Here is a 14729-nt window from a genome sequence, read left to right on the forward strand (position 1 = left end):
GTAAATAAGGAAGTACAAAAGGGATGAATAGCATGGCTGTTGACAGCTGATTTCTGTTACTTTACTGGTTAAGAGGATTACACACAAATATGCGTGCACGTGCACACGCACACACTGTTCTTATACAAAGTGTATGTTATTCCACATCACTACCTTTCAAATCATAATTTAAATGCAGTATTTAGAAAAGCACATAAATCCAAAGGTATACACTTGCCTGTGCAATCAACCAGTCTATGAGTTTGTTAGCCATGACTACAGATTTGTAGGTTCTCAGGTGATAATCTTTATCCCTGTCCAAAACAAAAATATATATGTAGGTATATATATGAAGCAAAAGGTCAATAGAGCCTAAACTAAAAACAACAAACAAAAACCACTTATGTTCTATACAAGTTAGTACAAGCATGAATTGACCATTTTTTAGTGGTTCAGAAACAGAGCTTCAGAAGCTGCCTCTGGAGTAAAGCAAGTCAAACCTTTCAGTGTAGACAGAAAGGGGAAGGTTGACCATATCTTACTTTGTCACTGCAACATAAAGATAGCTGCCTTCTTGCAGCTGAGATTCTACAAATGAGTAATGGAACGTTAGTAAAGAAGTGAGTATATTAATATCTACAGTAAGCATATAAGCACATCTATCAGCCATCTAGATGGCTCTAAAAGTCTGGAAAAAAAAAGATAATCTTGGATTGAGTTTGCACTCATTTTATGATGCAGTTACACTTTATAGCCCTTCAGCCTTTTCTGATTTCTCCCCAAAGACCAATCTTAGAAAGGTGGGTTAGGTTCCCACATTCAAACACAGTATCTTCAGAATACGTACTTCTCTTGAATGAGTCTCCAAGGATTTCCTAACTAGACTCACCTAATTACTGGGGTGAAGAGACTGTGAAGGCGACAGTACAGTCGTACACCCTGTAAAAGAGAAAGATGAGGTTACTTACATGGATTATAATGTTGTTACATATTCACACCCCAGAGAACATGAGAGGAATGGACACAGTAAAAAAGCTAGATGTTTCACTTAGCTAGCAAAACAAAACTATTCAAATTTCTTTATGTGCCAAAACTTACTATTTCCAGATAACTATATTGACATAAAAATCATGAGACATAAATCATTTATAACCAACTGATACACATGAAATAAGGATCAGCTTTAAGGTAGAATTTAAAAAAATAATAATTAAGGTATAGTATTTTGAAAAAAAAAAAAAAAAAAGTACACAAAACTTGAAAGATAAAGTAATGGTTCTATGCATTAAGGTTTTCCAAATCACTGATTGGTGCTCTACACACAAAACAAGCAATTAAAGTAAAAAAAATAAATAAATAAATATTACACGCATAAGTACCTTTTTTATATATATATACAAAGTAAAATTACAACTAAACAGTAAGCATAAAAATAAAAATGATTTGAAGATGTGAAAAGATGTAATACATTTTCAATTGAAAACAAAAATAGAATGCTTGAAGGAATTTAAGATACTACCATCAGAAAATAGCATTAAGAAAAAGAAATCACATAAGCATTCCTTAGCAGACTATCAAAAAAAAAAAAAAAAAAAAACCAACAAAAAAAAACAATTATCTTTATAACATGCACGACAAAACATATATAACAATAAAAAATTGTGTCAAAACAGGTTTCATTCTACATTGTCATGCCTGCTAGAATTTGGTATTGAAGATTCTCCTACATTTAGCTTACATTAACAATGCCAGCAGAAAGTGAGTGCCATTGTAATGCAATATCCAAGACACTGCAATTTTCTATGTCAAAATCATGAGATGAGTTTAAAGACAACGTTGTTCAATAGAAGTGTTACACCTAGTAGTGTAGATGGATACTAATACCCATGTTGAAACATCTATGTGACTCTTGATTTACTGCCTTGTTAAGACACTAATACAAGACACTGATTTTTATTTTTTTTAATCTATATGTAAGTTCAAATCTATTAAAATGGATTGAAAAATGCAATGCACTGAAATGCCAACCTCAGAATTACCCAGAAACACAGGCAATGCATCCCACATATGAAATCATGAAGTAATTAAAATACATTTTTAATTCCATATTTAAAATATGTAACAACAAGGCAAGATCTTCCCTTACAAATGGAAAATTAAGTTTGATTCACATAAATATAAAGTCAGGCAAGCGTGAAGGAATGTTATGTGTTCTAGCATAATATTTTATTTTATTTCTCAAGCAGAATCTCGATTTCTGGTGCATTCTTCCTAATAATAGCAAATGTTCCATTATGTACCTTAGAAATCACTTCCTGCATCTCGTTTCTTGGATAGTATGTTCCATCATCGTATCGGAATCTGTACAGCATGTGCTCAGGTTTGAATTGGTGCTTATCTGTAACTGAATTAAAAAAAAAAAAAAAAAAAAAAAAAAAAAAAAAACACCACATGTATAGCCAGGTTACTTTCTACAGAAATACACAAAAAGAAGGGCAAAGTCATTCCTTCAAATAATAGTCTGTTACATGATAGATTTCAGACAGGGAGGGTAGGAAACATGAATAAATTATCTGCCCTAAGTTCCTTTATGTCACTGATGATGATATTCTCACAACATTTAAGTAGCCCACAGGAAACAAAAAAAATTTAAGTAATGGGCAAAGAATAAGAACGATAAACAGCCTGGAACAGCCTAGAACATCAGGTATTTAAGTGTGTTCAATGCATTTGCAACCTTTATCAATCAAATAGCCAAAAAGACAGCTTCTTTTGCCATTATCAATGTATTGTTTTACATTATTTCCTGTTCTAATTCTTGCTAAGGCCAATCTCAGATGAGTCGATAAAGAACCCTTCATAACACATTTGAATAGTCCTGCACTTGAGAGCAAAGAAGGCCTGTCTTCCTCTATATATAGCCAGCTGAAGGTCTTCTGTGCAAGAGACTTGCAATCATCTGTTAAGTCAATATACATGGTCCTCATCACCAAAGACCCCTGAAAAAGGATCTTAGCAGGAGGATTTCCATTCAGCAGTTTTAAAAGATTTCAACAACAAACCTCACAACTTCAAATATTTCATCAAAATTCACATCATATGATACAAAACTTCTCATGGAAACAGGACTACAGTAAGGCCTTCTGAAAAAAAGCTGATTCAATTGATGACTGAGGACAGCAGGAAGCACTGGCACCATCCTGGGATACTGTATTTATTATTGGTTTGCTTGAAAATTTAAGCTTTAATTTGAAAGGAAATTTGCATGCCATCTACTATTAAAGGAGGCTATCATAAGTTGAGTCTTATGAGGAGTGGCTGAGGGAACTGGGATTGTTTAGCCTGGAGAAGAGGAGGCTCAAAGGAGACCTTATTACTCTCTACAACTACCTGAAAGGAAAGTGTGGGGAGCTGGGGGTTGGCCTCTTCTGACATATAACTAGTGATAGGACAAAAGGGAATGGCCTCAAGTTGTGCCAGGGGAGGTTTAGGTTGGATATTAGGAAAAAATTCCTTCTCAGAAGTGGTTAGGCATTGGAACAGGTTGCCCAGGGAAGTCACACCTGAAGGTGTTTAAGAAAAAGACAGATGTGGGGACATGGTTTAGTGGGTAATATTGGTGGTAGGTGGACAGTTGGACTAGATGATTTTAGAGATCTTTTCCAACCCTAATGATTCTGTAATTCTTTAATGTCTTTGTTTATAATAATATATTATATAATATATTATATAGTATAATATCTTTTTTTTTTTTACAATATCAATCCATTATCCTCTTCAAAAATGTAGTTGAGCACCACAGACTTTACATAGTAAGGTGTCTTCTCTAACCATTGCATCATTTTTCACACACTGTCAAGCTCTTCAGTATATCCACCAATCATCTGACACATGGACATAAATCAGGACATCATATATACAGTGTTTTCACCAGTGTCATGCAAAACAAAATAACTTCTCTACCTGCACTTGATATATCTACTGATTGTAAAGGACATTATTCTGATTGCCTTGAACTTATGGTATGTGCTGAGGTGATTTATCTACAATGACCCCTTAGCTTTTTACATATCATTAGCTCCCAGTACATCAGATACAGACTACAAAATTCTCATATATAATGCCTAGCATAAGTATTGAAATTGATTTTACTGGACTGTGACCGTTTAACTCAGGAATAAAAGATACCTTCTAGTTCTGTAATTAAAAATAAATTGTTACTGTTGGAGAAAAGATATATTCCAGTAGATCAATGTACATTAAGAGTTTTTAAAACCAGTAACTACAGAAGACAGAAAAAGAAGAAAGAAAGAAAGAAAGAAAGAAAGAAAGAAAGAAAGAAAGAAAGAAAGAAAGAAAGAAAGAAAGAAAGAAAGAAAGAAAGAAAGAAAGAAAGAAAGAAAGAAAGAAAGAGAGAAAGAGAGAAAGAGAGAAAGAGAGAAAGAGAGAAAGAGAGAAAGAGAGAAAGAGAGAAAGAGAGAAAGAGAGAAAGAGAGAAAGAGAGAAAGAGAGAAAGAGAGAAAGAGAGAAAGAGAGAAAGAGAGAAAGAGAGAAAGAGAGAAAGAAAGAAAGAAAGAAAGAAAGAAAGAAAGAAAGAAAGAAAGAAAGAAAGAAAGAAAGAAAGAAACACTGCCGGGATCATATTGCTTAAGGTCAAACTGTTCCTTGCTGTTACAGAGATGCACAGAGAAGGAACCATGACTCCAAAGCACCTTTCCATTCTTGCATGTCCATAAAGAACAGAACAGGCTCTGCACTCTGAAGAGCATTGCTTTGTAGTGTTTGTAGTCATTTGTAGGGTTCTTTGCAGCCCTTATTTACACACGGTACTCCAAAACCTATGGGAGCAGGCCCACAGACCTGGCACATCCTGCACCCTAGAAAGCAAGGAAACCAAACAAGGATGTTCCTGATTGAACTGCATTGTGTTACCTACTAAATATATTGAGGGAAGCTGTGAGAGAAGCTGTAAATCACTATTCATTGGGTGTGAGGAGGGGTGGGTTGTCCTAGCGTTCTATGATATAGATGTGATTTGGCTCAAGAGGAAGAATGGATCATCTATCAGCTACTAGTATCAACTAGTATGAGCTGTACATTTGCAAGTCCATAGTTTCAAACAGTTAAGTATGATAAAATGCTCATTACTACATAAGGACACCAAGTTGTTTTGTGTGTCACTGCCAACCATCTATGTGTACTTTGTTTGGAGATAAGTATTTTATAGGGCATATGCCAAGAAAAGGGAAATGATCAGGTTTCAACTGGTCTTTACTTTTACTTTTCTGCCACCATAATATTTACTCAGATCAGTACACCAATCCAGGAACTGCACAACCATATAAATACCTATTTATTTTAAATCATCTGATATTTAAAATAAGCTGATATTCAGATATTTTTGTAACTACAAAGCTCCTTATTGCCTTGAGAGGAAGCTTCCACCTCTAACCATCAGCAACGAGTGACCAGACACAGTATCTAAGTACATTGGCTGATCAATTTTACACTGTTTCAGATATAAGAGAATGCCACCAGGTGGATTTAGGATAGCAACATATAAACTGTTTTTTCCTTTTGCAAAACTGGAAAAAAAAAAAAAAACACAGAACAGCCATAACTTGCCAGAGTTCACACACCAGGAAGTAAAACAATGTCCATCACAGTGTGGGTCTTGCATGGCTAGAATGAAGCATATGCTAGAATATGCTAAATCTAACAAAGCCCCCTACAGCATTTGCAATGTGAGTAACAGCCAAACTTTCTTTCTCCCTTGCTCCCTCTATGAAAACAGATGGTTCATTCAACTTTATTTTAAGAGTTCTATTTTCACTGAACCACAGCTGGATCCACTATTCAAAGTAGCATGTCTGGCTCAAATTTCTGTGCTCTAATATAATTACCCTTTTATCTCATGAAATTACACAATATTCATTTAACTCTGTATTGAGAAAGTCTATCAGTGTATTTGGGATGTAAATTACAAGATCAGGAGAAGAATCTTTGGCAACAGAATCATTCCATTGAAAACAATTCTGTGTGTGTAGTAAACATAATAGCATCTGACATTTGAATGATGGTTGAAGAAAATCATGTAGACTGACATTAAAGCATTAAAGATTACATGACTACTGATGAATAACTTCAATGTTTTTCCTCCTACTCAGTGTATATTCAAAACGCACATAGCCAAGTGGCACTCAGTTACTCCCGCTTTCCTTTCAGCCAAGAACACTGAAACCATGGTGGCAAAGAACGCACAAAGTAAGTATTGAATCAATTACTGGTTGAAGTATTTATGTATCAAAATGTAAATTATCAATGATTCCTTCTAAATTTACACCCTGGATCTATGCCAGAACAGCACCTAAGTTTGCAACTCTTTCACTAACTGATTTTTAAAGTTACTGAACCTAACTAAATCAAACATGCCTTAAAAAGTGGAAGCATCTTCACTTTGCTTATAATCCTGATGGATTATAACTTCCAAAAGGAAAAGAGACAAGAACCTGCTGTGGTAAGAAGGCTTGATATGAAAAATGCTGCCAATTCAAATTACCTCAAGAAATCAAACCTTTTTGGCTCAAAAACTAAACCATTTCAGTGATGCTTCTCTCCAGAATGAGCTTAGCACAAATAGTTGACTGAAAATTCAAGCATAAAAATTTGAATTTTAGCAACTCTACAAACCAGGGACAAACAGGGCCTGAAAATTCAAATGTTTAAACTTTTGTGTTCTTGGTTGGTTTTACCTGCTAAACTTGTAATTCCTAACAGAGGATCAGGCATATTTATCAGCAGCCAGCTGTAACATTTTTTGCTATCTACAATGCTAATTCAAACATGTGTCCCTAAAAGGCCTAGCCTAAATAAAAAGCTTAAATTCTTAAAAAAACTCTGCCCTCCTTTCTTCACCTCAAAGTTATAACAGAATAGCAATGTTTCTGTAGGTCCCTGTTTGCAACATTGTGATCCCAACAGCACAGATCTAATCTAGTTATATCCATGGAGGTTATCCAGTAAATCTTCTAGGCATGGGCAAGGGCCCCATGAGGTCCCTGTAAGGATATAATGCAGATTCAACAAGCTGCCTTGCATTAATGAGACCATCATTTTATCAAACAAAATTAAGTCCACTCTAATTACAACAATTACCTTGAAAACAAGTAAGTTAAAACTAATTATATTTACCATGATGGATAATGCCATTCTCTAATAAAGCTTGGCCAAGATGAACGCCTTCTTCAGATTTGTGTATCTCTCCAATTTCCAATAACCAGGACACAAATTCACTGAATTAAAACAGATACAAAAAAAGAAAAATTGAAATGTCATTCCACTACGTCTACTACATTTTCTTCTTAGTTGCAAGACAAGCAATGTTCCTTACTTAGTAAGTGCTTCTTAAGCCTTTAGAATGAACTTTAGAATGTCATATCATCTTTTAAAAAATAATTTCCACTTTTTATCATTTAGATATAATACATAAAGGTTTCCCTTGACATGTCTTTTCTTTTCTGTTCAGAAGTTTTATCTAGGCACATGATAAATATGCCTTTGTTTTCCATGATTTTCTAAAGTAGAATAGACAAATTTGACTAGACAGTCAAATATAAGAAAATCCCAGGCACACCTACTGCACCTACACAGGGAAGATATCCTCTGAAGGCAGACCATAATTGCAGCATGATAGAACAGTAGGCCTGTTATTTCTGAGACATCCTGAGCACATAAACAAAGCATATAGCGCACATCCAAGAAATACCAAGTTTATTTCACAGTAAATCTGATGCAGTTCAGAGATATCAATTTTATGGTACATAAAATATTTGCATGTCTGTTAAAAATCAAAATAGCAGTGTAGTGAGGCAGTGCAACATCCACATTAATGGGTTTTAACTGTTGACCCACAGACAAGCAAAAGCATACTTTGGAAGGATCCACTTCAAAGATGGAACAGAAAAGCAAACTTTTGACAGTCAGTTTAAATGTTTTACGTGGCTCCATACCAGGAGCATATTGTTTATCTCCTTCCAACAGTCGCTCTAAGGAGATGATTCAATCACAACTCAATAATTAATCTTAATCCTCATTTCAACTCTCACCAGCTACATGACTTTGGACAGTACCTGAAAATCTCTTATTTTGTTTCCTCTTTTGAACACAGCAGTGAGGATCTTCATCACAATGTGCTTGTGTAAAACAATCACTGTACTATAGAAAAATACTCCATGCTAATCTGCCTTACAGTCAGATGAAATAAGGGATAAACTTTCTGTCCCCAAAAATGTTTTTCTGTAACATATGTGATATCATGCTACCTATTGCTTTCTCCTCCTTGTGCATTCAGTCTCCTTAAGCCATAGGTACATTATGACATTCTAAAGATCCTCCTCTTGACAGGGTTTAATTTTTAAACATATAAATTGCCTTTAATAACTCCATACCTGATGTTCAGACAAGAGGAGAAGGGAACAGTTTTAGAGACAGATTTTTAAAGAGGATTAAAGCAAATTTGGCACTCTAAAATGCATCAAAAACAGTTGAGAATTATTTATCTAAAGAAACTATTTTATTTGATGCATTTTCTATGTTCAACATGCCTTTGCAGCCTTGGCCCTTTAAAAAGGTACTTTGGGATTTGAGTACATATCCATAAATTTCAGGCAGAACAATTTACATTTTGGCTAAATTCTGGGAGGCAAATAGTCCTAACAGACATTACAAATAAAGTGTGGTTTTCGTAAAATCCCAAAGAAGATATAAAAGCTGCTTAAAAATCATGCTATAAAATGCATGTAATACCTTCCAAGAAAGCACTTGGGGAAAGTGGTTAATTTCCTCTTCCTGTCTTTGATGAGATTCCCTTGTTTGCACATCATTTTGTATAGTCTTTCTCCTTGCTCAGAGATCATCACCCAAGTGTCTTGTTCCATGCCCAATTTTAAACCTGTCAAAAATACAATAAAATTTTATGAAGTGATACCGTCATTATATTTCAGTCTTCAACAGAATGGACAAGTAATACTAATATTCTACATATAAAAAAGTAAAAGGAGTTTTTTCCATTATTTTTCTCAGAATCAAGATCTATTTATGAACATCTAACCTTCATAAAGCATAATCAAATTATATCTGTAAATTCCTCACAGTGAAGTCAAATTGTTAATGAAAATGTACACCTATACCAACATCACCATTGATATTGCAGTAATAAATATTAATGCTGTGATTTTCAATGACTTCAGCATATGAATGTTCAGAAAGAAGGAGTCTTCACAAATTTAAAGTAAAAGGTCCATATTTTCACTCTTGTCATCTGATAATAAAAATTCTCACATTTTCACAAAATTTTTCACGAACATTTTTCAGTTTTTCAATTAACTGTAACTAATTATCTCTTACATACTTGTTAGTTTCATAGAGGATTAGTTTAGCCCTTTTCCACAAAATCACATGCACAACTTGATTTTTATTTTTGGGGGGACTTTCTCAACAACCAAAATCTATCGAGGGGGTTAGTTAAACATTTCTTCTTATTTTTTCCTGTTTTTCTTCTCAGGAAAATCATTACATTTTCTGAATAGCAGATGATTGAAAACAGTTCTTGTTGAATTATGTATCATATTGGTCACTCACAGAAGCTTGTTCTCCCAATGAATACCACAGACCTTCATAACCCATGTATTTTCTCTATAAACCATCTTAATTCAGGATAAAACCACACATTTCAGGAATGTCTTATATACATGTTCTCAGCTTCTCTCTAGATTTGCACATTTCTAAAACTTTAGCTGTATATAATCAATATGAGTAGTAGTCTGACACTTCTATAATTTAAAAAAAAAAAAAAAAGAAAAAAAAAGACAGAAAAAAATGTTACATGGCATAAGAAAAAGATAACAAATTGGTCTCGGATACAGAAGTGTCTCTCATTACCCACGAACTGGTTAGTGGTAATGCCATACAAACATAAAACCTGACTTATTCCCAGGAAAAGAAAATCTAGCCAGTATACTTCTTTTGGAGCTAATAGGGCATTGATGTTTTTATTTGTGCTGACTGTTTGAATCATCAGCAGCATCACAGCACCATCAGCCTTGAAAATGTTCACCAATTAAAAAAAAAATCTAACCTTTTGAATGCTTCAGATGGTTACATGAAAGCCCCTAAACTGAAAGAAATACCAGCAAAAAGTTTCTAATTTGGCTTGATTTCTCTTAGCCAAAGAAATAAAATCTATAAAGTGGTCCTAGTTATTAATTCAATAACCACTGAAATTTCTGTTAAAGTATTTCACCTGGGGCATCCTCTCCCTTCTGTTCAGCTTCTGCTTTATGGACTCCAAATAACGGCATAGGTTGAGCTTCCCTAAGTACATTGAATCTCCAAATCTCCCAATACTAATGGTCCAGAAAGCTCCAGCTACATGGCATACTCAAGCTGTATTTCCATGATCCATATTCTTTATTTATCTAGTCTGGTGATCACTGCTATCCATGGTTCTGCATGAGATGTGGGGTCCACAGCACTGCTGTGAAGGAATGTGTGGGCAAGTCCTGCCACACCGTGCAGTAAGGGGGCAGTGATTCAAACAACACCCGCCCATAGCCCAAGAGATTTGTAAAGTGTGTACATTTGATGTAGCTGGTGTCTCACTTGCAAAGGAGACAAAGCACTGTTCTCACATGCGCTGTCACTTAGACCTCAGTGTAATTGTCTATAAATACATTCTCGCATGAACAGGCTCCACACCTTATTAAGTAAATATACAATTTAAGCATCTTTATGTTCACAGTAAATAGGAAAATGCTTATAGCTACATTCAGATACAATATTTGAATTCTAAAAAGGTATCTGTTTAGTTCCTGAGTAATTTGGCAACTTGCCTGCAATTAAGTTGATACATCCTGCTTTGTTTATACAGATGTTTTGAAAAATGGTGTCAAGCTGAGGCAGGGGAGGTTTAGGCTAGACATCAGGAAGAGGTTCTTCACCAAAAGGGTGATTGCATACTGGAACAGGCTCCCCAGTGAAGTAGTCACTGCACCAAGCCTGCCTGAATTTAAGAAGCGTTTGGACTGTGCACTTACTCACATGGTCTAAAACTTTGGGTAGACCTGTGCAGTTCCAGGAGTTGGACTCGATGATCCTTATGGGTCCCTTCCAACTTGGGATATGGATATTCTATGATTCTATGAAACTGTTTGTTGTTGTTGTATTTGACATCATCTCTAGCACATTGGTTTTCATTTTTTATTCTAAAATGTTGAGCTTTTAGACCTCTAAAGCAACTTTTTAGCTTTTTCACTATTAATTCTTGATGGCACTGTTAGTTAGCCAGGGCTCAGACATTGTAGTTGAAACTCTGGTCCTACAGCAGATGTTATACAAATACAGTATTCAACTTTAAAAGACCAAAGAAAGTATTCTTATCCTCCATTTACAACAGAGGCACGAAACAATGGCTACTGAAACAGGACACAGAAAATCTACACTAACCAGGAACAGAAACACAGATCTGACTACAAGGTCATATTTTCTTTCAGTACTGAGGCTCCATACATCCTCACTGATTAGGATATTTTAGCTTGCAAATGAAATTAGCTCCAGAAGATGATGATGCATCATCTATTTTGTGCTGGGTTCACCTTCAATACACAAGGTTATTTGTGGTCACATTAGAGATCAGGATTATATTTCAGCCAAGTATTCTTCCACCTTAATTCAGTGATTCAAAAGACAGTTGTTTGCAATGGTGATTTGTTACTTTCTTGGATAGGGGAGAATGGATCAAAGATGTGGTTGTGGGTGTATTCTGTACCATTTCATGTTGAATCATCTGCATGAAGAAACTTAGAAAATCTGTTTATTTCAGTGCTTCAAATTTCCATTCACAAAATGTATACAGACCCCAAAAGGCATTTAGGATAGACCCTCATTTACCACAAACCACAACATTTCACAGGCCTCAGTAAAATTATGATAATATTTTCTGGTTGAGGATAAGCTGCAAAATCGTAGATGAAATTATCTTCCCATTTACAAAATGACATTCACTACCAACACACATGATTCAAGTCATTATGTCCTTCCCAGTACTAGTTTGATTTATTTTTTTCCAAGCTGTTATTCATAAACCTTCAGTTGAACCTGATACCACAAGTTTGCCTAGCAGCTGTTTTGCTTTATATCTCAACATAAAAATACAGCATGGCTTTCTGGCACAGCAACACAAGGAAGTTTATTAACCTACCTTTTCGTCTCTCTCGCTCTTTCAAAATAGCTTCCAGCCATTCTTGCTTCTCTTCAGGTGTTTTCGCCATGCACACAAACCATTTGTTCTTTGCTGTGTTGTGGATCTTCCAGCCATTAATGACAGTGTGGCCACTGCTGTGATAGTCAGCTGGGAATAGACAAATTGGCTTAAAGAACAAAAACTCTTAAAAAAGAAACAGGTAATATATTTTAAGAACACCTTCTATTGTTATGCATAAAACTCATGAAATACAGAATAAAAGAGAAAGAAAAACAGAACAAATATAAAGAATGTAAAATTATCTGTGCTGATTGTGAACTGTTATAACTTAATGAGCTATATTTTTTACTTCTAGTAAAATTAATGTGTTTTTTATAATGTGAAAGAGAATTGCCTGGCATATGGGAGCCATCAACCATGAAGGTATTCAAAAGATGTGTAGATGTGGTGCTTAGTGATATGGTTTAGTGATAGACTCAGCAGTGCTAGGTTAATGGTTGGTCTTTATGGTCTTAGAGGTCTTTTCCAACCTAAGTGATTCTATGGAAGAAGGTATGAATTCAATACTAAAACAAGCTGAGTCCTCCTAAAAGAAAAGATCACTGTATTTAGAGTACTTTTGTTTGTGCTAAATAAATAATTCCATAAAAACCAGCATTGTGGTTTTATACCTAAAATTATTCAGAGCTGCTCTGCTGATTGAATGATTTACTACTAAGTTTATAAACCGACTAAATATACAGTTACGGAAATGCAATTTTGGTTTGAAGAGTAAGCAAATCATAAATATTTGATATATTTTCACTGATATTTGATGCATTTTTACTTGTTATCTGAATAAAGAAATACATATACACTTAGTGATTACACAAGCTGAAATATTAAAAAAAAAAAAAAACAACTATGACTTCAAATATATGCATAACCAAATGTGTAATTTTTGAAATATGTTCCTAACAACCCTAATTTCAGAGTGCATATAGTGAGAGAGAGGTAACAATTGCTGCTGATGTTCTTAAACTTAATTAAACAAAAAATATTGAAATTCTGCCTCTTAGCATGTAAACTGCTATGCTATAAAAAGCAGACAATTTACTGCTTTTTACTCCTTCTTGACTTACATGACATTTGATTTTAACATGCCAGTCTATAAATCTTATTCAGAAATTAGCTAAGCAGACTTCCTCTCTGAAACTGACACCCCTGCGTGAATATCCTTCAATAGGATTAGATGCAACTCCTGGGGGAAAATTCATGAGGCATAAATGGCCTATGAAGCAAATACATTTTTTTGCATAAAAGATAGATTAAAACTAGAACTAGCAACTATTGTACAAATTATTACAAAAATCAGAAGGTCAGCATTCTCTCACCAAAAACTTTCATTATGAGGCAAGAAAGTCCTGGGGCCAGCCCTGAACTACTGTAATAGCTGCAGACCTCTTTACTTTGTAAATACAGCTTCATAATTCAGCCCTGTTTTGTATAATGAGATGGGATTTTCTGAAACTGAAACCCTTGCTGAAATGCCTGCTACAATTTATCATAAATCTCAGCAGACATGCTAGTATCCTTTCAATAACTCTGCATTTTAATTAGATGGAAAGCAGCCAAGTTTTGTACAGTGAGCTGGGAAATGTCAGGAACTACTAGAAAATCATGAGACTGATGGCTGATTTCTAAACCAACAAAATTTTCTCATACTCACAAGAATATAAGCACAAGCAAGTGTAAACTACCCATCATATCCTTCATGCACCCTCAGAAAACCAAAAAAAGTCAGTGAAAAGAAAGAAGCCTCAGACAGAAGCTATCAGCTGACAGACTGCAGCCTTCTGGAGATCAGAGGCAGGAGGGCTGCTGGAGGAAGGAAAGTTAAGGTCCCTCTGTATTATTTATGCATGGACTTAAAAACCTGGCAATAAAGCATTAGCTGTGCCTTTTTGTTTACTCATTTTTAAGTTGCAGGTTAATATGTATAAAAAAAAAAATCCTGTGGTCTTTGTTTCTATGCATCTGTCATCATAACACCCTTGTTTGGCAGGGAAATATTATGATCACTAATGCAGAGAACCATGGCAGTTAAAATTGTGGCAAAAGATGTATGTCAAAAAGTACAGCTCAGACTCATACATGGCTTTATACATAGATATTTCATTCTGGACAGAATTTTGGTGCTAACTTAGTTTTTCTCCAAAATTGGCTCGTTTAGCCGCTTGAATATCCCAGTGTACAGATGGTATTTCAAACACGTAGCTCGCTTGGCTGCCTAGGTTCTGTAACTGCATGACCCTGAGCACTGACAGTGTGATAACACATTTATCTTGTGCCGTTACAAACTCATGGACTTCTCTGAAAAGCCCTATTAGCTGGGTGCTAAGACTGCAGAATGTTATACAGATGGCAATGAGTTAAGGTGGATGAAAACTGGTAGCTGTCAGCAAATTTTGCAATAGTAACCCACTATTGTGATGCCCCAGCTTGACTCAGC

The 14729-nt window shown here is 35.1% G+C and overlaps 1 protein-coding gene across 2 annotated transcripts in view; it reads right to left on the reverse strand.

Annotated features, from left to right (window-relative positions):
- Positions 1–14729, reverse strand: part of PREX2 (phosphatidylinositol-3,4,5-trisphosphate dependent Rac exchange factor 2) — a 175572-nt gene that overhangs the window by 91650 nt on the left and 69193 nt on the right. For both annotated transcript variants that reach the window (XM_027452319.3, XM_013099335.5), the window contains 6 exons: positions 12236–12385; positions 8785–8929; positions 7171–7271; positions 2280–2383; positions 869–918; positions 218–293 (listed from right to left, as the gene is read on the reverse strand). In XM_027452319.3, the coding sequence (XP_027308120.1) occupies positions 218–293; positions 869–918; positions 2280–2383; positions 7171–7271; positions 8785–8929; positions 12236–12385 (626 nt within the window). The remainder of the gene's footprint in view (positions 1–217; positions 294–868; positions 919–2279; positions 2384–7170; positions 7272–8784; positions 8930–12235; positions 12386–14729) is intronic.

This window comes from Anas platyrhynchos, chromosome 2 (genome assembly GCF_047663525.1).
Source record: "Anas platyrhynchos isolate ZD024472 breed Pekin duck chromosome 2, IASCAAS_PekinDuck_T2T, whole genome shotgun sequence".
NCBI lineage: Eukaryota > Metazoa > Chordata > Aves > Anseriformes > Anatidae > Anas > Anas platyrhynchos.